This window comes from Megascapheus bottae, chromosome 22 (genome assembly GCF_031878675.1).
Source record: "Megascapheus bottae isolate mThoBot1 chromosome 22, mThoBot2.hap1, whole genome shotgun sequence".
In the NCBI taxonomy this organism is placed as follows: domain Eukaryota; kingdom Metazoa; phylum Chordata; class Mammalia; order Rodentia; family Geomyidae; genus Megascapheus; species Megascapheus bottae.
The window spans coordinates 22688312-22714610 of NC_143530.1; the positions used below are offsets into that span (position 1 = coordinate 22688312).

The following is a 26299-nucleotide window of genomic DNA, read 5'->3' on the forward strand; positions in this document are numbered from 1 at the left end:
CTTGGGCTTTATGAATAGATTAAGGCCTTTATCATGACAGTGGGTTTGTTATCATGTAGTGGGTTCCTGGTATGCCTACTGTCTCTCTCCATCTCTTTCTCCTTTCCCTGTCTCCCTGACTCTGTTTATTTCAGTCTTCTGTCCATCACGCACAATGGCTCATGTGCTTACAGTCTCTTGACCTTCCGCCTCCTTCTATGGGATGACAAGTTTCTTATCATATGTGGACACTTTAATCTTGGACTTCTCTAGAAACTGTAAGAAGTAAATATCTTCTCCATTAATTACTTAGTCTCAGGTATTTCATTATAGTAACCCAAATATTTCTTTTTAATCAAATAGTTTAACCTATCCAAACTAAAATGATATTCAAGAAACTGTGACTTACAGCCATGGTCATGGGAGATAGCCTCAAAGAACTTAGAAAGAGGTATACATCTGTTATTATGGAAAATGAGCCAGATGCCAGAGACTCATGCCTATAATCTTAGCTAGTTAGGAGGCTGTGGTTGGTAGGATCCAAGTTCAAAGACAGCCCAGGCCAAAAAAAGTTTGCTAGATTTCAAGTTCCAAATAACTAGCAAAAAGCAGGGCTGGAGGAATGGCTCGAGTGGTAGAGTGATGGCAGCCATAAGCAAGCACAGTTCCTGAATTAGTCAGGAATAGTGTTATTAAATGTGAACCAATTAAAAGAACAATATAGCATTTGAGTATAAAGGTGTCCATATCATATTCAATGAGAGACCATTGAGCAAAGTATTTGAGAACATGAATCTTATTTTAACCCCTTTCTACCTACATGCATTGGAAAAAGTCATTTATCTTTTCTGTACTTCGTTTGTTCACACCTAATATATAGATGGTAATAGCAGCTATACCCATGGACTGTTTATTGATTAAAGGAATTACATAAATTTTTAGAAGTATAGTGTGTATCTGTGTTCCATGTGTGGCTCAGAAACCCAGGACTTTTATAACTTGTCATTTTTGAGCAATGAAGCTAGTTGTCATGTCCAGAATATGGCTGTAAAAAGGAAATGGGAAACAGGGGAAAAATCATACTCTCTTAAAAAGTCTGAGCTCTAAAGTAAAATTATACATCTTAACACATTCCTTCAAGGGAACCTAGCCACATAGCCATCTAACTTAAAGAGACTTGGAAATAGACTCTAGGAAGAAGAAGGAGAAATTTAATGGACAGCTAAGGACTCTGCTATAGCTAATTTTATTGTATACTTGTTTATTTTCATATTTGGAGCTACAATTTAACACACTGATTTCATTTGAAAGAATTACATCATTAAGGAAACTACAGATATCTGTAAAGGGGCACACCTCTACTGGCACCAAATGTTGTGTAGGCCTTCTGGCTAGCTACAAAACTTCCTTTTTTTTTCCCAGTCCTGGAGCTTGATCTCAGGGTCTAGGCACTGTCTATGAACCTTTTTGTGCTCAAAGCTAGTGCTCCACCACATTGATCCATAGTACCAGTTGCAGTTTCCCGTTGGTTAATTGGAGATGAATCTCATAGACTTTCCTGCCCAGGCTAGATTTGAATCATGATCTTCAGATCTCAGCCTCCTTCCTGAACAGCAAGGATTTTAGGCATAAGCCACTGGCATCCAGCTTACTTTACTTTTTTTGAACTCAGGGCCTGCGCACTCTCCTTGGACTGTTTCTCAAGGATAGAACTCTACCACTTGAGCGACAGCACCATTTCCGGCTTTTTACTATGTATGTGGTACCAAGGTATCGAACCCAGGTTTTCGTGCACTTTACCAGTAGCCTAAACTCTAGGCCCTACTTTCTTTTTAAAGGGTAAATGAAGTTTGGGTTTGTATTTTCCATTGAGGAAAAGCTCTTAGAAATATATCTGGTGAAATATCAAAGCCTCCCCCCCCCTTTTTAAGGGAAAAAGATATTTCTGTAGAGTGAGAGGTTAATTAGAGAAAATGGTTGGGTAACCATTTGGTAGAAGCAGGCTGCAAAATGCAGAGCATATTGCTGGTGCAATTATTTTGGATTCTAACAAATGAGGGAACATTTTGATAAACTCTGCACCAGATTTCAGTGGACAATGAGCCTCATTCCCTGAATTCCCCTGTCACTCAATGGAATTTCATTCAAAAAATTCAGGTTCTTGTGTAGCAGCTGCAATGTAGTATTCGAGTAGATTTATTTGGGATAGGTAGTTTGAGTATCTTGAGTTTTGAAGTGCTATGTTTGGTACACAGATACAGTTAGCATCTTTCTGATGAAGTTAGCCAAGTGAATACCAAAATCGGTGCCTCATTTTACCACCATTGTGAGTGCAAATGAAAAATTGTTCATAACAGTAGAGGAAAGTCTAGTGTTGTTGGTTGGTTATTTCATCCAATTCTTCTATCTCAGAACATAAGAAGAGCTCATAAAACTTACAACTCTTTTAAAAATCATATGGCCTTTTCTGAAGATGCATTTTTATATGGCTCCTGTAAAATATGTCTCCAAGTCTCTATGCATCTTTCAGTAATACTGTGGGGCAGTAACTATAAGTATCCATAAAGGAATCCAGATTTTATGAAGCCTGATGGCAGAAGGCAATGACACCCTGGGAACTGACCTAACTCTGCTATTGCTGCACAGTTTTCAAGTGGAAGAGAAATGCCTGATGCCAGGACTGTCATAATATGGGCTCATGAAGAGCAGGCTACTGGCCCTGGCTGACTTGGGCAGTCTAGCCAGGAGATTGCGCATTGTTCATTATGTGTGGCTGTGGTTATGCTGCACAGGGCAGTCAGCAGCAATCACAATGTTCCCAAGAAAACCATGCTACTGTTATGTTCACAGGACAACTTACTGTACCAACTTGACTTAAATTATTATTTTTTTTTTGCCAGTCCTGGGCATGGGCTCAGGGCCTGAGCACTGTCCTTGGACTTTCTCAAGGCTGGAGCTCTACCACTTGAGCCTCAGCACCACTTCTGGCTTTTTTCTATGTATGTGGTACCAAGGAATCGAACCTGGGTCTTCATGCATGCTAGGCAAGCACTCTACTTCTAGGCAAAACTCCTGTCCCCTTGACTTAAATTGTTATTTTTTTTTAGTATTGAGGATCTTGGTCATACTAGGTAAGTATTCTACCGCTGAGCCACTCCTAAGTTTGTTTTTCTTTCTTTCTTTCTTTTTTTCTTTCTTTATTTCTTTTTTCTTGTAATTAGGGTTTTTATTTTGAAATGAAGGTCTTGCCTTTTGTATAGGCCCATACCTGGACTGCAATACAGTATATTTTTTTACAGTAGCTGAAATGACAGGTATGGAGCACCACACCCGGCTTCTGTAAAGATGGAGTGTCACAAACTTTTCTGCCTGGGTTGACCTGGAACTACATTCCTCCTAATCTTAACTGCTTGAGAGGTTAGGATTGCAGGTAGGAACCAAAAGTGATTAACTTAGTTTACTGATACTTGATTGAAATAAATGTTTATAGAGTTATTATTAAACATGCCAAAAAAAGGGTCTGGGAGTGTGGCCTAGTGGTAGAGTGCTTACTTAGCATTCATGAAGCCCTGGGATTGATTCCTCAGTACCACTTACACAGAAAGAGCAGGAAGTGGTGCTGTGACTTAAGTGGCAGGGCACTCGCCCTTAGCAAAAAGTTTCCAAGGACAGTGTTCAGGCTCTTAGTTCAAGGGCCTGGGTGCTATCCTTTAGCTTTTTCACTCAAGTCTGGTATTCTATCACTTGAGCCAAACCTCTACTTCTGGCTTTTTTAAAATTAAATAATTTATTAACATTGATTTTTACATCATATTTTAAATGACATATTTAACCAACAAGTATTCAAGAAGGGAATCTCTATATACAATCACTGGCACTTAGACTGGCTTTTTTTTTTTCTGGTTAGTTGGCGATAGTCTTATGGGTTTTCTTGCCTGGGCTGGCTCCAAACCATTATCCTCAGATCTCAGTTTCCTGAATAATTACAAATTACAGGCATGAGCCACTGGTGCCTGATACTCTGTATTGGAGAGGAAGCTGAACAAGAACTCTGATAGGTCTGTATTGGAGAGGAAGCTGAACAAGAACTCTGATAGGTAAACATTACCTTTTGAGAGTTGTGCATTCTGTGCTATGCTATTATGCAAACAAGAGGCTCAAAACCCATCCAGAGAAATCTGGCAGAATTATCACAGAGTAATTTGAGCTGGTTTACTTTCCATTTGTAGTGGAGATATAAACTTTATCATGTGCAGAAACATGAAAATGTGTATGAGAAATCAGGTTGACTCGTTGAAGCAATTAAAGCCCTCAGAATTGCATCTGTATCTGAAGTGGTATAGCAAGTGCCAGTGGTCTAAAATAAATTCTTTTGAAATGGACATATTTTATGAAGTCATTCTTGAAATACTAAATGCATGAAATAATTCCTCAGGGTGTGGTGTCAGGAACAGGGGATGGAGACCTTTGTATCCAATCATCTATATCCCATCTTTAGTTAAGTTTTACCAAAATAACCTGGCAAACACATGTTCAAAACTGAGGAAATGGCTAATTTGAGACTTATAGTTTGTTATAATTCATAGCATATAGTATTATGTATATAAAATAGCTAACTTGAGGGAGCTGTACCTTGGCAAAAGATCCAAAGAGGTTTTGTCAATGGAGGGGCTATGCTTTATAAATCTGGATTTCAGAACTGCCTAAATTAACTGTGAATGGCTTTATGTGATTAGTTTTGGGGAATCCACTCTTTAAAACAATCTGAATTATGGGTCAGGAGTGTGGCCTAGTGGTAGAGTGCTTGCCTAGCATGCACAAAGCCTTGGGTTCTATTCCTTGGTACTACATAGTGGAAAAAGATGGAAGTGGTGCTGTGGCTCAAGTGGTAGAGCTCTAGCCTTGAGAAAGCCCAAGGACAGTGCCCAGGCCTTGAGTTCAAGCCCCAGGACTGGCAAAAAATCTGAATTATTTATTATTTATTTTTACTGAGTACATTCTCTGATTTTAAGACAAAGCCACATTTCCTAGCTCTAAGGGGTAAGTAAAAATGCAACAAACAAAACACAAAAAAACCTGATGACAATTTTAACATCAAGAATTCATCACAGTATTTAAACAATTAGAATTTTCCTTTATTTAGAGTAAGTTTACAGTTCAAAAATTATATTTACTAAAGCTACAACATTATTCATATGGACAAAACTTTTATAGCAAAATCTTAGTATAGAAGCATTAGTAATCTGATTGCTATATAGATATATAAGATATTTAAAAGACAGAAATGACATACCCAAAGGCTATCCAAGAAGTTGCAGTATTTTCAGCACTCCATACCTAAGAGTATGAAGGACTATCATTATTTATTTATTTATTTATTTATTTATTTATGTTTTGCCAGTCCTGGGGCTTGAACTTAGGGCCTGGGCACTGCCTTGGACACTTTTTGCTCAAGGCTAGTGCTCTGCCACTTAAGCCACAATGCCACTTCTGGCTTTTTCTGTGTATGTGGTACAGAGGAATTGAACTCAGGGTTTTGTGCATACAAGGCGAGCACTCTACCACTAGGCTATGCTCCCAGCCCCAAACTTTTTTTTTTTTTTTTTGAGAACGTAGGTCCTATATCAAGACTACCAAGGACAAGCAGCAAGCCAAGCCCACAAATAATTCCTCAGGTCTCAGAAGGAGCATCTATGGCTTTTTCATTTCTGAGACTGGTTAGCAGCTCTGGCAAGTGGAAAAGAAATTCATCTGTGGTAAACCACAAAAGACATCCTTCACAAAGCATCTGTCTGATACTTAACAGGTTTGAAACTAGAAAACAAAATGGAGTTGTTCTTGGGGCAAACTGTGAGGTATTGCTTAGCAAAAGAAAAATTGGGAATTAGAAGCATGGCTCAAGTGGTAGAGCACCAGCCTTGAGTGAAAAAAAAAAATCCAAGCAAGACTCCGAAGTTAAGCCTCAGTACTTGCCCCAAAAGGAAAAAAAGAAAAAAGAAAAATTGCTTCCTCACAGCTGGAAAACTGTTTAAGGTGAATAAGTAGATCTCATTTTGTGTTTTAGTATAACTACAAAGAATATTAGTTTTCTAAGGACCAACACACGGCATTTGGTCCTTCTGTAGAATTTTCTTAATGCTTTTAAGAAATGTGAATTGAAATAAATATTCATGCTAATGATGCATCCATGCTAAGAAAGAGGTAAACACATAGTAAAATGAAGGGAAAAAAATCTCATAGTTTCCAAATACAGGGTTATAACACCATAGCAATTGTTTAACATGTACACAAATTCTCATAGGTTTTGTTCTTTAGCTAACGTGAGTGTAGAATTGAATCATGCAGAATTTTTCTTATCAGTTACTGTGTTGATATGGAAGGAACAGAATTAATTTTCTTTTTTTCTCTTTAAATTTGCAATGCTTATAACTTATGTAGAACTAAAATCACACAAAGGCAAATCATGAAGAAATGTTAAATATCTCAAAATGCCCACAAAGCAAGCCAGAAAATGACATTGATTTTATAGCACAGAATTGTTGAAGGCTTAAACTAAAGCAGTAGGTGCCACTGTGGCTTCTAGCTCTTCAAAGCTGCGTTTTTTTTGTTTGTTTGATAAGAGACTTGAGTGAAGGGGTTTCAGTGTCAGTGGAGATTATGCCATAATTTCTGCAGGTTCAGTGACCAATTTGGATCCATCCCACACAGTCTTGAATTGTTCAGGAACAGGAAATTCTCTCTGGAAAAAAAGCATGAAGAACAAAATTAGTTATATGACAGCTTCTCTTTGCAAGGAAGGAGAAGTCTGATTCAAAATGTGATCCAGACTACTACACTGTTGGTGGGAGTGCAAACTCGTTCAACCACTATGGAAAGCAGTATGGTGGTTCCTCAAAAGACTAAACACAGAGCTCCCCTATGACCCAGCAATTCCACTACTTGGCATTTACCCAATCATCCAGAAACAAGGGCATACTAAATCTGCTAGCACAATGATGTTCATTGCAGCACTATTTACCATAGCAAAGATATGGAACCAACCCAGATGTCCCTCAGTTGATGAGTGGATCAACAAGATGTGGTATTTATACACAATGGAATTCTATGCTGCTGTCAGAAAGATTGACATTGCTCCATTTGTAAGGAAATGGAAAGACTTAGAAAAAAATCATATTAAGTGAAGTAAGCCAGACTCAAAGGAACATAGGCTCAATGGTTTCCCTCATTTGTCATAACCAGTAGAAACCTTGGGCTCTCCTAGCAGAAATTTACAATAGAAAGAAATTCTTAAAAGATAAAAAAGGCACAGTCTTTGTAAGTGCTCACACGTGTATGCATGGGTGTGTGTGTATGTGTGTGTGTGTGTGTGTACCCAATATCACCCCTGGAGTGACTTTTTTTTTCTGGTCGATTGTGGGGCTTGAACTCTGCCTGGGTGCTGTCCCTGAGCTCTTCAACTCAAGGCTAGTGCTCTACCACTTGAGCCACAGTGCCATTTTAGGTTTTCTGGCGGTTAATTGGAGATAAGAGTCTCATAGATTTTCATGCCTGGGCTGGCTTTGAACCGTGATCCTCAGATCTCAGCCTCCTGAGTAGGTAGGATTACAGGCATGAGCCCAACTCTCGAGTGACTCTTGTATAAATTGAAGCAAGATGTTGGTTCTCAAGTAAACATGAAGTACAGAATTCTCCAGGGAGAAAGCGCTTGTGGGATCGTAATGCTATACCACTGTTCTAAGGTTGGTTTGGCAGTGAGGAGAAAGCCAAAGGATGATGGAGACCAGTGAATCACATCCTCCATCCATTCCCACATAATAATGCCCATGGCAGGTTTTCCATTCTGTTTCGACCACCTTCCTCTAGAAAGTGCATGAAGAGAGCCAAGAGCTGGCAGCACAAGATGATAGAGTCTTGTTGTGTTACTTTTCAGCACAGAAAATCAGGTTTTATTATCCTTTAGATTAGTGACTTGATTTTTTTTTTTTGACTCAGTCTTGGATCCACATTGGAGTCACCTGGGAAAACTTTAGAAACTCTTTGGGCCATTTTCCAGAGTCTAACTAAATTAGGCTGGAGTGTTCATCCAGACCCCACTGCTTTTCCTAGGAGATCTTTCCATACAGCTGAATCTTCCTCCTAACAAGCTAGCTAGGCCAGCTAATTAATTTATGGCTTTTTCTCTGAAGATCATTCTGTATTACCTGTGAGTTTACGAGGGGTCTTCCATAGTTCAGGATTAGGCTAGCTGTTCACCAAGTGGTGAAGAATGGCCCAGTGTTCACAGACTTTGTGTTTTTAGACAATCAATTCTGAAGATAGGGAAGGAGCATGTGGGAGCAGGCCTGGTGTCTACAGAAGCAGCTCAACCTGTCTGCTGGTGGCTGTGTAGACATTTGGTGACTGACTCCTTCAGGCTGATGTGCCCTCTGTTTCAAAGATGTTCCTACTAAGATACAATTCCTTCTCTCCTTTCTTCATTTATTGGTTCCCCATAGAGTCAGACTCACAGAGAATTATCTATATTTATTTCCCAACTTCCAACTAGCAGCTAGCAAATCTAACATATGACATGACCCCAGGAAATGTGATTTATTTAATTATCTTTGCTTAAGTATTTGTGAAGATCAGCACAATTCTTTTAGAAGCTGCCTGATTTGGGGAGAAGAGGCAGAGACAAGACATATTGGCACAATCTTGGGTGTTTCTTAGAAGGTCCATTGGATAGACTGACAGCATGTAAATCTGGAGGCCTGTTAGAACCTAGTTCCTGGGCCTTACTGCAAGACTCCAAAATCAAATTTCTATAGGTACAGGATGTGAAGCTGGCTTATCCATTGAGATTTCCCACCAAATCCTCTCTCTCTTTTTCCTCTCCTTCCTTTCTTGCTTGATGCTCTATTTACTTGAACCATGCTTCCAGCCTGATTTTTTTTCTGGTTATTTTGGCGTTGGAGTGTCTTAAATTTTTTTTGCTTGGGCTGACTTCCAACTTTGACCCTCTGTATGTCAGTCTCCTGAGCCATCAGTGCCTAGCCCAGCTAATTCCTATGTTAAGAGGAACGTGTTTACCTCGAGTAAACCAGGCAAATTGGTCTACCTCCTTATCAGTCACTTTCTTTCCTCTTCTTTTCACCTTAATGCCTTTCTTTCTTGATTATTTCCATCAGAGCAAAGGGAAATATTTAGTCACATAAGATGAACTCAGATGCATGCTGTGCTAGTAGGAAAAAAATGTAACCAATTAAAGTAATTATTACTAAACTGTCTTGAGAGTCACAAATCAAGGAGCCAGCCCAATCAAGAAGCGAATAGAAGAAAGATGTGGACAGCAGCTCCCTGCATTTCTCTTCTGCCTGTGAGTTATTCCACAAGTGTAACTCATAGGTTGACAGTTGATTAAACAGTCTCTTAGAATGTTAATAATGAAGGCACAGAAAGAAATTCTTGATGGCCTCTTGAAAGATACTTACATAATCTCCATCCTGGGGGATAAGTATATTCATTTCAGATGATTTGGCACTCACAATCTCACAATCTAATGCATCTTCACTGAGGTATATGTGGCAACCTTCTGTCTTATTAATGGAAATGGTTGGCACTCTCCCTAGTACCTGAATTAAGAAACAAACATACAAACAAACACATGATAACCTTCTGGGACCAAAGCAAAGAAACAGAGATGAAAATGTTATCAAACAATTACAGTCTCGATTTCTCTGTGTTTCAGTTTAGACTTAACCAAGCCTTAGGAATTGCTGGGTTAGATCTGAGGAGACTGGCTAATGGTTAATGGTTTCCTGACTGAATACAATATGTGTCATTTGGGGACAGATTTGAAAGGACTGCACAAGGGGACTCTTAAATCTCAGGGGCTCTTTCCTGAGGTGAAATTTAATGGATTCATTTGGAAATAGTAGCAAAATGTTCAGAAAAGCCTTACAATCCTGCTTGTGGATTTGAAACATGTATTTGATTTCCTGATAAAACAAGATACATTCGCTTTTATTTGTCTAGGTATTTTTTAGTTTTAACAAATATCTATGAAACTGGGACTAAAAGAATCAGTACTGACATTTAATAATAAGATTATTCTTGAGTAGAAAATGAGGAGCTTGTTCCTAAACTTCAGAATAGGTAAGAAAATACAATTAAAAAATCCTTTTCTAGTTAAAAACATTCTGAAGGCTGAATGTGATGTTCAACTGAGATAAATGTCTAGGTATTTTGAAAGTATTCATTTCAGGAGCCCAAACTGGGGGACTTAGTTCCAGGACACTCATTATATAGATAAACAGGATCACAGAGATGAGGACACAATTCTTTATATAGTTCACAAATATCTCAATGCTGTAAAAATTCAGATATGTTTTAAATTTCTCTGCTTGCAGTTTACAGACAATCCCCTTCAAATCTCCATAGGTGACACTGTTCTCTCAAAGACCATATTACAGTTCTATAATTTTCCTTCTTGTAATGGTAATTAAAGTGATAAAGAGATCTCTTCTTTCACCCTGAAGAAAAGGCAGCAATGCAAACCCAAGGAGCAAGTCCTGTGCAGGTGATGTAAAAGAATTCCTTGGGGAAGAACCTAACCAGGTCACTATACTTCCCTTTTCCCTCCTCCTCCTCCTCCTCCTCCTCCTCCTCCTCCTCCTCCTCCTCCTCCTCCTCCTCCTCTTCCTCCTTCTTCTTGCCAGTCCTGGGGCTTGAACACAGAGCCCAAGGCACTGTCCTTGGGCTTTCTCAAGGATAAGCTCTACAACTTAAGTCACAGCACCACTTCCGGCTTTTTCTATGTAAGTGGTCCGGGTCTTTGTGCACGCTAGGCAAGCAATCAACTACTAGACCAAACTCCTGGCTCTCTCTTTCTTTTTCTGTGACTTCAGAAATGACACTGAGTTGGAATAGAAGCCAGGCAGAGGTAGTTCAGGGTCAGCTAAACAAAGGGCTTTGCCACAGATGGAAGAATAATACATACATATGCATTTCAAAAATGTGCCACTCTAGATGATTTCTAGATTTGCTTATTTTGCAATGACAGAGGACATTCATATGCCAACAAGAGCGCCATGACTCTCAGACAAGGAAGGAAAAGGAATGAATTGTCAGTGGAGTTTAAGGGCCTTCCGTGCTTTGTTTATGAGCTGGGGACTTGTGAGGCAAATGCCTTGTGCTGACATATTTTGTTTCTCTTTTCTATCTCGCTAGATGTTGTTTAAAATGGCAAAATACCCTACGTTCTTTAAAAAGTAGCAATCATATGAAAATAGCCCTGGTATGTTAAGAAGCATAATTTCCTAAAGGGCCTGGTCAAAACTAATTCCGAGCACATTACGCCCATCTCTTTCTTCGCTGGTAGTCTGTGAACACGTTGAGAATAGGGATTGTTTCTTATCAGGAAAGCTGGGCCAAAGAGTTCCTTCACTGAGTGACAGCTGGCAGGTGAGCTTGCCCAGGCCAATGCTCTTACACTTCATACATGTTTGTATACTGAAGTAGTAAGGCTTTGGATTTGGGGTGGTGGGGATTAATCCAAGGCTCCTCTACCTGTTAGACACACAGTACTTAATACTGTGTGTCATAAAATGATCACTTCACAATAATTAAAAAAATACTCCCCTAGCTTCTATAGTCCCCTCTCTTTGCCATAATCTGAATATTTTCTCAGGATAGTTTGCCTAAGAAATGGTTACTGAGAGAAACCTTGGGCTCTCCTAGCAGAGATTTACAATAGAACAAAACCTAGATACTTAAGGCCATACAGAATGAAGCTAAATGAAAGGACCTCCAGGATATAGAAACAAAAGCCATATAATGAGTGATTGTTGTTTTTAATGTACTATGTTATCTCTTATCTCTTTTGCTGTCCCTTGGTTATCTCATATTGTTACAATATTTTACCTGGTTATCTGATATATTGTATATATGCATATTTGGTTTTTTGAAGTTGCATAGGGAAGGGAGGAAAACAAGATGAGAGGTGGGGGTGGGGGGAGGGAAATGGGGACCAAGACATGAGAAAGGGTATCAATGTATGTGAAGTAATGTACTTTCTATCTGATGAATATAGTGTAACCCTTCTATTAATTACAATAAAAATATATGAGAAAAAAAAAGAAATGGTTACTGAGTCAACCATGTCGACTTTACAACTTTGGTCTATGTCTCCCCCTTTTTAGTTTTTTTTTTTTTTTTTTTTGCCAGTCCTGGGCTTGAGCTCAGGGCCTGAGCACTGTCCTTGGACTTTCTCAAGGCTAGAGCTCTACCACTTGAGCCTCAGCACCACTTCCGGCTTTTTTCTATGTATGTGGTACCAAGGAATCGAACCCGGGTCTTCATGCATGCTAGGCAAGCACTTTAACCACTAGGCCAAACTCCCGGCCCCCCCTTTTTAGTTTTAATAGCATTCTTGAGGTAAAGTTTGAAAATGTAAAACTCATCCATTTTGTTAAACATGACATTTGAAATATGATATAAAATTGATGTTAATAAATTCTTTAATAAAAATTTAAAAAATGAACAATTTTATAATTTTTATCCATTAAAAATTTTATTCTGGTTATTTGCATATTACCAAAGGGGTACAAGGGGGTTTCAATTTAACATGCCCGTTTGAAATTCACCCATTTTAAGTATATGATTCAATGATATTTGATAAGTTTACAGAGCTGTATAGTCAATTACTACAGTCCAGTTTTAGAACATTTCCCTCATCCCTAAAATATCCCTAATGGGCTCTATCCTAGGACCAGGCAACTACTAAAAGTCACGATCTTAACTTCTTGTATTTGCATATGTATAGCTTTCTTCATGATCAATGTCCCCCCTACTCTAGTGGTACATTTATATTTTTTAAATTTTTTATTGTTGGGGTAATGTATAAAGGGGTTACAGTTACATTCGTCAGGTAGTAGGTGCATTCCTTCTCACACATTGATACCCACTCTCATGTTTTTGTCTCCATTTCTCTCCCCTTACTCCTCCCAATCATCTTATTTTCCCCTTCCCTTGCCTTCTGTTTTCATGGTGTTCAGGCTCTTTCAAAACTATGAAGTGCTTGAAATAGGTAATGCCATTTACTTAGTCTGAAGATGCCAAAGTTTGGAGAGAATTCTGCCAAATGTCCTTTCTTATTTCTTAACGGTACCACGGAGTTCTATCTGTCCTAGACAGGGAACCATAGTTGGTCTGTTCAGAGACTTGTACATAGTATGTGTGTATGTGTATGTATGTGTGTGTATGTGTGTGCATGTTTGCACGTGCTAGGTCACTTCATTCACTCTTCTGGCCCCTTTCTGCTTTATTTCCAAGGTCAGCTCTCATGTTGTGACTGGCCCAAACAAGTCTATGGTCTTCCCTCTTGTGTGTCACTGCGTCTTGTGTTTTCCCTTCACTGTGTCACTGAGTCACTGGGGGATGATGGGTGTGTGCTACCGCACCCAGCTATTGGATGCAATGGCATCTCCTGGACTTCTTTGTGCTTGTGTTGGCCTTGAGCCAAGCTCTCCTAATCCCTGCCTTCTAAGAAGCAAGTATTATAGATTCGAGTCATTACACCTGGCTCCTATTATTATCTTTTGTTGCTTTAGACTATAATTTTCCAATATGGTATAGCCTATATGCCATTCTTACTCTCCCTCACCTCCTTCCTTCGCTTCCCTCCTTAGATTATTGTGTTCATATTTCATGAGTTCTCCCCAGTGGATAAGGGGACTAAGGTGGCTCTTGAATTCTCATAAATATATTTAGTATATGCCTATGTTGTTTTGCATGTCTCAATTTTTTAAAATAAATGGACACATGATACAATGTCTGCCATTCTGTAATTGGCCTCTATTGCTCAGTGTTATTTTGATATTTACTTGTTTTGATACATTCAACTGTCATTTATTCATTTTAACTACTAAGTAGAATTCTATTGGGAAGATTTATTTATTCACTGCTCGGTGGACATTTAAATTGTTTGTAATTTTTATTACCAGTATGAATGATAGTGTGATAATTTTTTTGTGTGTGTCTCCTTGACAAAGATAATAGAACTCCTTCAATGTATATTCTCTAAAGCAGAATTATACAGCCGAAGGCAATGAATGTATTTTTATTATTTGGTGCTAATTTGCTCAGTAGTGAGTATAAAAGGTTTGCTCTCTGAACATCAATATGCACTAGGGCTTCCTTAACAACCCTGAACCTTCAGACCTTTTTTTTTTTTTTTTCTTTTTTTTGCCAGTCCTGGGCTTGAGCTCAGGGCCTGAGCACTTTCCTTGGACTTTCTCAAGGCTAGAGCTCTACCACTTGAGCCTCAGCACCACTTCTTGCTTTTTTCTATGTATGTGGTACCAAGGAATCGAACTCGGGTATTCATGCATGCTAGGCAAGCACTTTAACCACTAGGCCAAACTCCCGGCCCCACCTGCAGACCTTTTAAGACAGAGGCTTGCATTAGCTTGCATTTCCTGTATGCATGGTATTTAGTTAACAAGACACTTTGCAATCCAGACAATCTGAATGTAAAACTGATGAGTATAATCACAATAAAACCTGTTAAAATTGTCTTAGGAGGGGGAAAGGGTGAATGGGGTAAGAGAGAGTGAGTAGAGGGGGTGGGGGCAAACAATGATTGAAATACATTGTATACATACAGGGAAATGTCCCAATGAAATTCCCCTTTGTACAGCAAGGCTAATTAAAAGAATGCTGGTCCAGTAAGGACTGTTCCTCCCTAGACTAGACCTTTCTGAAAAAGCTTCATCAGAAACTCATCTTTTCCATAGGGAAAAAAAAAAACCAGTCCTGATTCCACAGGTGCAACTGGCTCTAACTCTTAATATCCAAACTGTGTCCCACCTCATCCCTGGACCACGTACTAGGCAATAGTATCATGCAGAGCATGTTGGAATTATTCGGACCAGCTCATCCTGAACTCTTTACCCTGACTGGCTCTCTTTCCAACAGGATCTTTCTGAAGGCTGTGGCCTTCCTTTTGTTTTATTTCCCTCCTGGCCAATACTGGCACTTGTTGTTGTTGAGGAGAGAGCTATATATAGAAAGAAAAGGAGTTTTCTGGGCAGAGGGGCAGCCACACTGGGTCTACGCAAAATTGTGGCCAGGACATAGCATGTCTAGCACGGCCACTCACCTGAATTTGGATGTCCTTGGAGTTGATCACTTCCACAATTCCCACCACATTGTCAAATACAAGGCCAAACTTCTTACAATTATCTAAGAGGAAAAATCCAAAAGCCCACTTAAATGTATATGGCATGATTCTTCCGAACAACTCATAGGAACTAGAAAGCTATAGTTTTGCCCTACCGATTGTAATGGAATTTATTTTCCCTTTTATCTGCAGAGTAGATTTGTCACATTTGAAAATGTAAGCCACTTGTTTCAGTTCAGACTCTGAAATGACAAGGTCATTCCTGTCCTCTTGGTACTCCTAAAATGAAGACAGATACAGATATGGAATGTAAGGACAATAAAACCTGTCAAACATGAATGCAATGCCTACTGAAATGACTGCAGGGTCACTGTTTTCTATATACTCCTTCTTTACCTATTGTCTCATTATGGACAAAACCCGTCTTGTGGTAATGGTGGGAATAGATGGATGGAATGCTGTTTGGCAAGGGTAGGTGTTGGCATCCTAGCTAGTGGATGGGGCTGGGGCAGGGGTATGAGGGTATTAAGTCTGTATTTCATACTCTCGCAACAGCTATTCAGTCAAATAGAAGAAGAATGGGGGAAGAGTCACAACAGGGTCCAAGCGCTATTGTCTTTTCAGGTCATGACAATCTCTCTAGTAACACTGGTTCTTAATCTGTAGGGCATCTATCTGGATTGGTAGAGAATATCCAGTTTCCATTCACATTCACCGTGTCTCTGCTCTGCTCACATAATTAGCCATGAAAGTGGCAGATGGCAGTCATAGCATATTTTTCTATCAGGGATTCCATCCATGGAATGGCACAAAATAATCTCTAGTAGATCAGAGTTGGAGAGAGATTCCCATCTCCCTGGGTTAAGGGTGCCACTCACTGTTTGGTTAAAAGTTTATAGGACTCTACAGTGAAATTTACAAACGTGCAGCAGAATGGCGGTTGATATGGGCTGCGGGGAAGGGAGTCCTGGTTTTGTGGGTCCAGTGTCTAGTTCTGCAAGACACAGAGTACTGTGAATGAACAGAGGCAATGGTCGCACAACAGTATAGATATACTTAATGCTGACAAAATGTAGTTAAAATGTAAATGGTAAGTTTTATGTTATATCTGTTTTACCATGATTTACAAAAAAAAACTGAAGGAGAGAATATAAGAGAACTGGTGAAAGAAAAATAATGGAAGCCTTCATAAATCTCTTGCTTCTCATCCCAGCCATTGATTTTTATCCATTTGTCATGTTAGTTAGGAATCCTGAAGAACGTGGTCAATTGACTGGTGGTTGGCCCACTCACCACAAGTGTGTCAAGAATACAGGTTAACAGACTTCACTCACCACTCTCCACTTTTTTCCTTCCAATTCAAACACGGGAGCATGTTTCTGAGGAGCATGAGATTTGGGAGACGTGGGGCCTGGAGAATGGGTTTTGGTTGGAGACAGGATCTGTCCTTGAGCACGCAGGTTGGGGTTCTTGTAAGTCTTCTGGTCATCTGTGACATGCCGAAGTCCTGCGAAGATGACACAGGTGGACATATTTCTTGGCATTTCATGTGAAGGGTAATGTCCACAACTCTCAGCAATAATACTTTTCCTAACACTCTTAAGTGTTCAAGGTCAAGATGAGTTTGAATTCTGTATGAGCTTTAGATGCTGAAAAGCACTGTGTGTGTGTGTGTGTGTGTGTGTGTGTGTGTGTGTGTGTTTAGCACAAGAATTTAAAGATACAAATATACAAGCAATCCCTACCCCCTCCAAATCCTGAACTCACCTCATTAAAGAGAATGTCATGGTTTTACTTCTCTCATGGCTAAACCATTTGGCGACTACAGCCTACAATATTAGGACAGCCTTGTGAGTTTGTGTCAGAACATGGAATTGGCTTTATGGCTCCAAGTCCATTCTTTAACACTGCAGTGAGTCTCTGAGGAGATAGCAGACCTTTATCATGATAAAGGTAAACCTTATGTTCCTAGCTCCATTCTGGTGTATACACACACATACATCCCAAGTCCTAACACTGCACAGGGGCCAAAACACATTTGCATATAGTAGTCTTTTTGCAACACAACTTTGTTGTTTAGACTCTATGTGATTTTTTTTTTGTTTGCCAGTGTTGGGGCTTAAACTCAGGGCCTGCGCATTATCCTTAAGTTTTTTTGCTCAACACTAGTACTCTACCACTTGAGCCAAAGCACCATTTCTGACTTTTTCTGTTTACGTGGTACTGAGGGATTAAACCCAGAGCTTCATGCATTGCTCGGCAGGCACTCTACCACTAGGACATATTCCCAGGGTGCATGTGATTTTTTTTTATTAATTTAAAATGTACTTTTCAAAAATTAGACATTTAGGCCAGGTATGTGCCTGTGGCTCACATCTATAATCCTAGCTATTCAGGAGACTGTGATTTTAGGATTGTGATTTGAAGCTAGTTTTGGACAGGAAAGTCCATGAGACTCTTATCTCCAATAAAACCACCAAAAAACTGGAAGTAGAGCTGTAGCTCAAGTGATAGAGCACTAGTCTTGAGAACAAAGAGGCTCAGGGACAGTGCCCAAGCTTCGAGTTCAAGTGCCAGGACCAGGAAACGCAAACACACACACACACACACACACACACACACACACACACACACACACACCCACCACCTGTTCACCATGAGAAAGGGTCTGGGCATCGTCCCTGAGTCTCTTTGTGCTCAAAGGCGGCACACTACCCCTTGAGCCATAGTTCCACTTTCAGCTTTTTTGAGTAGTTTATTGGAGTTTATTGCTACCTGGGCTGGCTTTGAACTGTGATTTTCAAATCTCAGCTTCCTGAGTAGCAAGGATTATGGGTGTGAGCAACGGCACCTACTAAACAATGCAATTCTTTAACTAGGCAGTGAGTACACTGCTTTAGGGCAGAGGTGCTATTGCCTCTCATTTTAAATAAAAGACATTTTTTCTCTTTTGATGCCAGTTAATAAAGTTTGAATTCTGGACCATATCCTCTCACTTGGCTTTTTTTTTGTGCAAGGGTGGTGCTGTACTACTTGAACCATGCTTTCATGTCTGGCTTTTTTGCTCATTAACTGGAAATAAAAATCTCTGATATTTATCTGCTTGGGCTAGCTTTGAACTCAGCTTCCTGAGTAGCTAGGATTATAGGCATAAGCCACCAGCAATCTGGTTTGAAGATACTTTTTGTTAGGATAAATTAACCACACGAAGGGGTTACATTGTGGTATTTTTGTGTACATATAATGTCCTGGATGCTTTGACTCTAGAAGATGATGCTGAAGCGGTAGAGGTTAAATGAGTGGTGTTAACACTACAAATCATTGCCTCTGAGTCTGTCTGGTCCACATGGCAGCTCACTGAGACTAACTACCTAGACATGAACACTGTAGACCCTGCCTCCTGAACTTCAGCCCCACCTCCCAGGTGGTGGAGATGGAAACATCTCTGCCCCTGGGACTCTGGGCGAATCTGTGTGTTGGAGCTACAAGGAAAAGAAATTTCAAGTATTGGTTTTCTCACCTTTCGTGATGGCTTCTCCCTGGTTAAGCTGGGCAAATAAAGCTGAGCGTGAAGGAGAGGACTCCTCTTTCCTGCCTTCATTCTCAAAAAGTGGAGGTGGTCCTGGAGGAGGCGGTGGAGGAGGAGGTGGTGGCAGGCCAGGACCAGATGGGAGGACAGAAAATGCTGCTGCTGTGGATGCTATAGGACCCTGTGGAAGGCAGAAGTTGGGAAACTGCATTGAGACTGAAGCCCCAGCTGAGGTTTTGCCAGAGTACCTCAGAATTTTTTGCTAGTGAGGGACTGGGGCTCAAGATTCCCCAGGGGGGTCTCAGAGAGGTGCATCATAGGACTGTTTGGGAGCCCTTGGATGAAATCAAGATCTGCCTTGGGAGCAAAGCCTGATTGCCAGCTGACTTTGAATATCTAGGGGCCCCAATGCCAACTCAAAGGAAAAACAATGACAATAATGAAAACAAAAAGAACAACAAAAACCCCACCTGTATCCACAAGTTCATGTCATGTCTAAGGCTAGAAGAGGAATGAAACCAGGTCTTGGCTAGTTCAGACTCAGAGTAGTGGTCTAATGGATAAGAAGATTGGCTTTTATCGGGACACTGGAATTTATAACCATTGATGGATGAGAGGAGGACTTGCAAGCCTCAAGCTAGCCCCCAGACAAAGCACACATGTGGCCTGCCTGGGTCGTTGTGAAATCTGAAGGTAGAGAGGATCTCTGCTGGGTGCTAGTGGGTCATGTCTATAACCTAGCCTCTCAGGAGACTGGGATTTGAGGATCATGGTTCAAAGCCAGCCTGGGCACAAAAATCCTTGACTCTTATCTCCAATTAGCTACCCCCCAAACTGGAAGTGGCGCTGTGGCGCTGTGGCGCTGTGGCTCAAGTGGTAGAGCGATATAGCCTTGAGCTAAAGAGTTCAGGGACAGCGCCCAGGCACAGAGTTCAAGCCCCACAACTGCCAAATACATAAATAATTAAATGAAAAATGAAAAGGATCTGGGACCCATACTTATTCACTGTAAGTAGACCAAGAGATCATCACAGACTTCCTGAGCAATGTCTGTGCTGATTCTGACTTTATGGTGTGAAGCATAGCGTTTGTTTCTGACATGAAGGTCTAACAACTCAAATGGCAATAGAAGGGGGATCACAGAGCGGGGATCCATTTTAATATAAGATAGGTTCTCAAAGAAGTTGCCCTGAAACAGCTTAAAACTAGTAAGACAGAGGCTCACATATGTAACAAGCTTGGAGTTATATCCACCAATATATATGTATATATTTATGTATATGTATGTATATATACATATATTGGTAAACATAATTATATATCTTGATCAATATAATATATAGGTAGGCATATAACAATAATATACATATATTACACATGATATATATATCAGATATATAACATATATGTATTAGTACATATACTATATAGCAAATATAAATAAATTATACATTATAATACATATAATATTAATATAGAATGCATATCAATAAATACTATTTTAATGTATTATACAATGCATATTATTATATATAATATACATGCTAGTGGATATAACTCATGGACTTTGCTGCTTGGGCTGGCTTTGAACCACAATCCTCAGTCTGCCTCTTGAGTAACTAGGATTACAGTCATGAGCCACCAGTGCCTGGCTCCACCAATATATTTTTAAGATCTGGAGAACTATATACCTATAAATTCCAACTCAGTTTTTTTTTCCCTTTATACCAGTAATGACGCTAAACTCAGGCTCTTGTGCTCTTACTTGACACGTTTGCTCAAAGCTACTTTTCTATCACTTGAGCTACATCTCTACTTCCTCAACACAGTTTTTTAAAAGCCAGAGCCAGATACAGTGGCGTATGCCTGTAACTTCAACACTCAGAAGGTGGAGGCAGAAGGATTATGAGTTTGACACCAGTCTGGATTACAAAGTGAGACTCTATTTTTTTAAAACATAAAAAATTGGAAGTGGTGGATATATAGATAGCATTGCTCTACATATTTTCAGTACCATATATAAAAGTTAAACATTATGCAAGTGCTAAATACTAATGAGTACAGTGTATTTTCATTTTTAAAACAACTCGATTTTCACAAGATGTCAAGATCAGGAAGTTTTAATCTATAGTAATTTTCAAAACACTTATATAATGCCTATTCAGTGTAGAATTATCCTAAACATAAAAGATTCTTCTAATCAGAATGTGTCTCCAAAACTTAGCAAGTTATCATTCGCAATTATTTTTATTTTGGGCCAGGAAAATCCTCTATGAGGATTCTGGGGTCAAGTAAAAAATGATTTCACAGTTCTTGTGACCAACCAGTTTTTCCTCCAGTTTTTAAAATGCTTTCTATCATGTTACTAGGTTGCAATTTGAGAATTTGCTTGACTCATAAAAAGCTTTTAATACAAGCTTTACACATCAACTGATATTCCAGTACTGCAAAATACTGAGAACCCAAGACTATTCTTTTTGCTTCTAAGTTTGTAATAATTCATGTGGCCAGTGAAGGGACAGGTCTGTCCCCCCTAACATTTGAGACACTTCTTTATTGTTCTCCTCTTTTGTGGAAAGGGGAGACGATATGGCTTCTAAATCTTAAAATGATTTAGATGTTTCCTTTGCTCTCAGCATTCAGAGCCTATCCCAGAAAAGCCATGAAAGGACATGGAAACTAAAACCACATATTCAACTTTTGGGAACTTTGATTCATTCAGATAGATGGCTGTCCCAGCACAGCAGACAAAAGGATTTACTGCAACAAATGTTGAAAATAAAAGTCCCCCAAAATAAGGGCTCTCAGGACCCACTGAAACTCTGCCTTGGACTGGCCTTTTGTAGGTCCTGGCTCATTCGTGTCTGGTACAATACCAGGCTCTGGTTTCCAAGGTTACTTTTCAATTAGCATTCAGGGGCTTTGCTGAACAGTGGACTGGAAATCAAACTGATTAGACTTCTTCCTAACTGACTTTCCGTGGCTTCCTCCCCCCACACACACCACGCACACACTTCAGGGGAACTTATCTTTGTCTTCCTCCTCTCCCCTTTCTGTAGGGCATTACAGTACATGCTCCATCCTAGCTTTCTTCCTTCTCATACGAGCCTGGCCACAAGGGGCAGCCACCTGGACCAGAGTACCAGCGTGACATCAAGTCTCCGGGCAACCCAATGGAAAACACAGGAGAGATCACCTGGGGAGGGGGCTGAAAATTAAGGGGCGTCTGCTATGTGCCAGGTACTGATTGCTTTATTTTGTGCAGTAGATGTTTAAAGCTCCGTCATGACGGGCTCAAGGCCAGAGGTTCCCAAACTTATCTGAACATTATAAGCAGGAAGGGATCTTAAAAAAAACTCTCAAGCTCAGGCTATGTGGCAGAGTATCACCTGGGAGAGGAATGGGGGGAGCAGGGTGGGATGCAATAATGGGGATACTTGTACCCAAGTCTTGGCTCTCCTTTGAATGCTTTCGTTGTTCTGGAAAGAGGTCTTGACTCTATGGGGATGGAAGAATACTGGCCCTCAGTGTGTTTCCCTTTAAAGGCCAGGTGTTGTGGCAGAGGTAAAGCAACAGGTTATTTAGACTGGCAGGGAACCAGAGTTGGCACCTCAGGTACCCAGAGAGTTCCTCACTACTCGTAGTTTAAAAGGGACAGTTGGGGATCTCAAGGAGACAGGGTGCTGGGAGAGGGCAGATTTTGCATTCCTCACAGTTTGTTAGGGTTCTTTAGAGATGTGGAAGGAGAACCCCAAGTGGACAGATCTGTGTGAAGTTGTCTCTGGACAGAGGCCACAGGGTCAGATCTGCCATTGCAGAATATGCAAGGACCTTTAAGAAGGCATGCCTTGCAATCATCTAAATATTTTTAGCCCTTCTTTTTTTTAATTGCCAGGATAATGTATAGAGGAGTTACAGTTACATTCGCCAGATAGTAGGTGAATTATTTTCACACATTGATACCCTTTCTCATGTTTTTGTCCCCATTTCCCTTCCCTCATAGCCCTTCTTGAAGAGCACTTTTCATGATAAATCCTTTGATAATATGTCTCAGCAGAACAATGAGTCCCATTTCATTGCCACAATGCAGAATCCCATTTTTGAGTGTTCCGGGTGTGCGATGGTGATGCCATGTGACCTGTGTAAGGTCAGACAGACACAGACTAGCAAATGATGCTGGCTGTTAAAGGTAAGGATACTGCAGCAGGACTTGGAGAAGGACTTAACCTAATCAAAGCACAGTGACCCCTGCCCAAATGCTGTGGGGGGAGGGGAGACTTCTTTGTGATGTTGATAAGATGAATCTTAGAGTGTCTTAGAGTCTCAGATCAGGCGCAATTGAAAAAAGACATTCTATTAAAATCATACAACAATGGCATACAACCTTAATAAAAATCCCAGCATATTTGTGACTTTAAATGGCTATATTCACCTCAGAGCAAAAGTTCACTTACAATGTCACAACGCAGCACAAAACATGAGAACTGCTGCTTTTAAGGTCTATTAAGATTAATTTTGAGAGCAGATGTTTGATTGGTCTTTTTTTTTTTAAATTCTGGCACAAAAGACTTTTTAAAAAGTTAATGTACTGCAAATCCCCTTCCTTAAATGAATTTCAGTGTCCTGAGAACAGCTGTCTCTTCTGTTTTTAAGTGTATACACTGTGGCTGTCACATAATGAAACCATTGTAAGTAACACATGACAAGTGTGTAAATTTTGGTTACAAATATATGACTATATTGCATATAATCAGTTGTATAGTGGTGTACACTATCATTTGTTTTCATTCAGTGCTACTTTTTAAAATAACTGCCAATGGTTTTCTTATCTTAGAATTTATATTTTATTATGAAAGAGAAATTCCTTCCAGTTCCTAAGTGGAATCTGTTTTGCCTACATACAGCAATAAGACCTGCAATTAACAATATACTTTTTACTTGTTCCTACTCACCATAAACACCAGTGTTTGAGTTATCTAGTTAATTCAGGTATGGTATCAGTTTTCATCTAAGTAAACTACTGAACTTACTCTAGTGATTCATTTTGTTGAGTTTTTAGAAAGAAGAACTTACAGGGTACTTTTTTGGGGGGAGGAGGGCAACAGTGAATGGGCTATTGTGGTTTAGGCCTGGGCTAGGTGCTTTGTAGATTTGTTTAACCTAAAAAAAGAGATTGCAGAAATTTAAGCAAAGGGCAAATATATAGATATGTGGATATGGTTATAGAGGGGTAAGTAAGTAGATAAACAGACCTAACCTCCAACTTTAGGAATAGAAAAGCAGCCAATATCTCTTGGTTAATATGTTTAACTGACTTTTGAAAGATGGAGATCCAGAAAATAAAAATAATATGCAATAGCTAGAACAGGTGAATTATGTTACTTACATAATCGTTAAGATTTTGTCTTCTATAAAACTAGCTTAGTTATAGCAATGTTTTGAGCCACCTGCCTTAAGTATTTGTGGGGATTGTAGATAAAGGTACAGAAATGAACCAGCTGACACACTGGTGACATTAATTAGAGTTCTCCCTCCCCCATCGCTTTCCTCTTTGGACACACACTCAGCGCCTTCTGTTTCTGGTGAGTCCTCCCTGGCTGTCCATTGCTGAAACACGCTGGGCCATTAATCAGTGAGCTTACCATTAACAATCTCTGGGTAGCCATGACAACTCACATGTGCTCAGGCATACACTTAAGAGTTTAAAAATCACCAGGCCATTTCAGTCACACATACACTTATATCTTCACTCTACTTTGATAGGAACTCACAATGTCTTCTAACTGACCATTTAAAGTAAAAGGCTGCTGACTAAATTTTTTCAATGCATCCCAAACAACCTGGCATCAGATGACACATAAAATACCAGGGTGATAAACCTCTCAATATGGTAATAGGAGCAAGTGTGTGAATAAAAGAAACGGTCACTTGGTCTTTACACCACACACATCAGTAAGACAACCTTTCTTGTGGGCAGAAAAAAATAAACTCGAGTTCATGACATTATTATTATTATTATTTCTCATTATTATTATTTGGGGCCAGTACTGGGTCTTGAACTCAGGGGCTTGAGTAATTGCTTAGCTTTTTGACTCAAGGCTGGTGCTCTACCACTTGAGCTGCATCTTCACTTTTCAGGTTGGCTGCCAACCTGAATCCTTAGATCCTAAGTAGTTAGGATTACAGGTGTGAGCCACTGGTGCATGACTCCATGGCTTAGAATTTGTTAGGATTTTTGATGTCAAAACGATTTTCTATTTTCTGCTAAATGTATACTTTGATCAATAACTTAGTGAAATTGATATGTTTCCAAATGTGTGAGCTTCTATAAGAACTTTGAAGTTTTACATTCATATTTATATTAAGCTTTCATTGGAAGACAACTATAGTCAAGAGAGAAGATGGCACATAAACTAACAGATGGCCACCCAGTACAACATCAACGTAAGCCAAAGTGGATTTATGATTTTTAGTTTCAAGTCTTTTATTTTTATCACTTATTAAAAATTTGAGACTTCCTCTGCCAAATGAAAATAAAAAATTCTTGAGAAACTTGCAAGAAAACAGGCTTGTTCATAATACCACAATGAAGTGCTTTATGATATTTTAAGCAGAGATTTATTAATACATTTTTAGCAAGCCCATTTGGAAATTATATTCTATGTCATCTGTAGAAACCGAGAACATGGCCGCCTTTTGGGGTTCTGTGAAAGTCCCATTAGAACCACTTACAAGTAGTTGATCTAAAAGAATAGTCCCCCAGTGATGAAGGGATTGTGGAACTCAAGGCTCCTCAGCAAAGGGAAGGTCACTGAAAACTCTCATTTCCAGGTGGCATCTGTGATGTCTGATGATTCACACCTTCCTGTTCCTTCCACCCCCTCTGTGGATTTTGCTGCTGCTTTGGTGGCCTGCATTCCTATCTCAGCCTTGATCATAGATTAAAAAAAATTAAAAGACAGAACAAGAAACAAAGTTACTTCAGAGAGGTATTAACAGCTTTGTACTGGAAAACGTCTAGGAGTGACAGACCTGGTCTGTGGAAACCAGCGATTTAGTCTTTTATGTTCAGTCTTAATTTATATAGCCAGATGTGTCCTTTCAATAAATACAGGTGGCCTTGATCAAGATGCATTGTATTCATAAACTGATGCATGGAATTAAAACCTCTTTGTACAGTTACTTAGAGAGAAAGAAAATATAGAAGGAGCCTTCAAAAAATAAGTGGTGACTTACGTTCAACATGCAAAAGGATAATTATATTATTATTGTTGTTATTGTTATTATTACTGTACTGGGGATTGAACTCAGGGATAGGCAGGGACTCTACCCTTTGAGCCACTCCTCCAGCCTTTTTTTATATTGGCTATTTTCAAGGTAGGGTCTTGCTTTTTTAATGCTTGGACTGATTTGGGCTGTGACCTTTCTACTTGGGATTCCATGTGTCTCTGGAGATGACAGGTGTGCATCCTGTACCCAGCTATTGTGCTCTCTCCATAGCTGGGGGTAGCAGGTGTGCAACATGGCATTTAGCCATTGGGTGTGATGGAGGCTTGCAAACATTTGTGCCTGGGCTGGCCTGGAAACTTGATTCTTTCATCTCTGCTTCCCAAGAAGCTAAGATTACCAGC

The 26299-nt window shown here is 39.7% G+C and overlaps 1 protein-coding gene across 1 annotated transcript in view; it reads right to left on the bottom strand.

Annotated features, from left to right (window-relative positions):
- Positions 1–5101: 5101 nt before the first annotated feature.
- Cap2 (cyclase associated actin cytoskeleton regulatory protein 2) overlaps positions 5102–26299 on the bottom strand; it is a 121118-nt gene continuing 99920 nt past the window's right edge. The window contains exons 8-13 of the mRNA XM_090356345.1: positions 18660–18849; positions 16474–16646; positions 15295–15418; positions 15119–15201; positions 9450–9590; positions 5102–6718 (exon numbers count right to left, since the gene is read on the bottom strand). Of these exons, the coding sequence (XP_090212471.1) occupies positions 6635–6718; positions 9450–9590; positions 15119–15201; positions 15295–15418; positions 16474–16646; positions 18660–18849 (795 nt within the window). The 3' untranslated portion in view covers positions 5102–6634. The remainder of the gene's footprint in view (positions 6719–9449; positions 9591–15118; positions 15202–15294; positions 15419–16473; positions 16647–18659; positions 18850–26299) is intronic.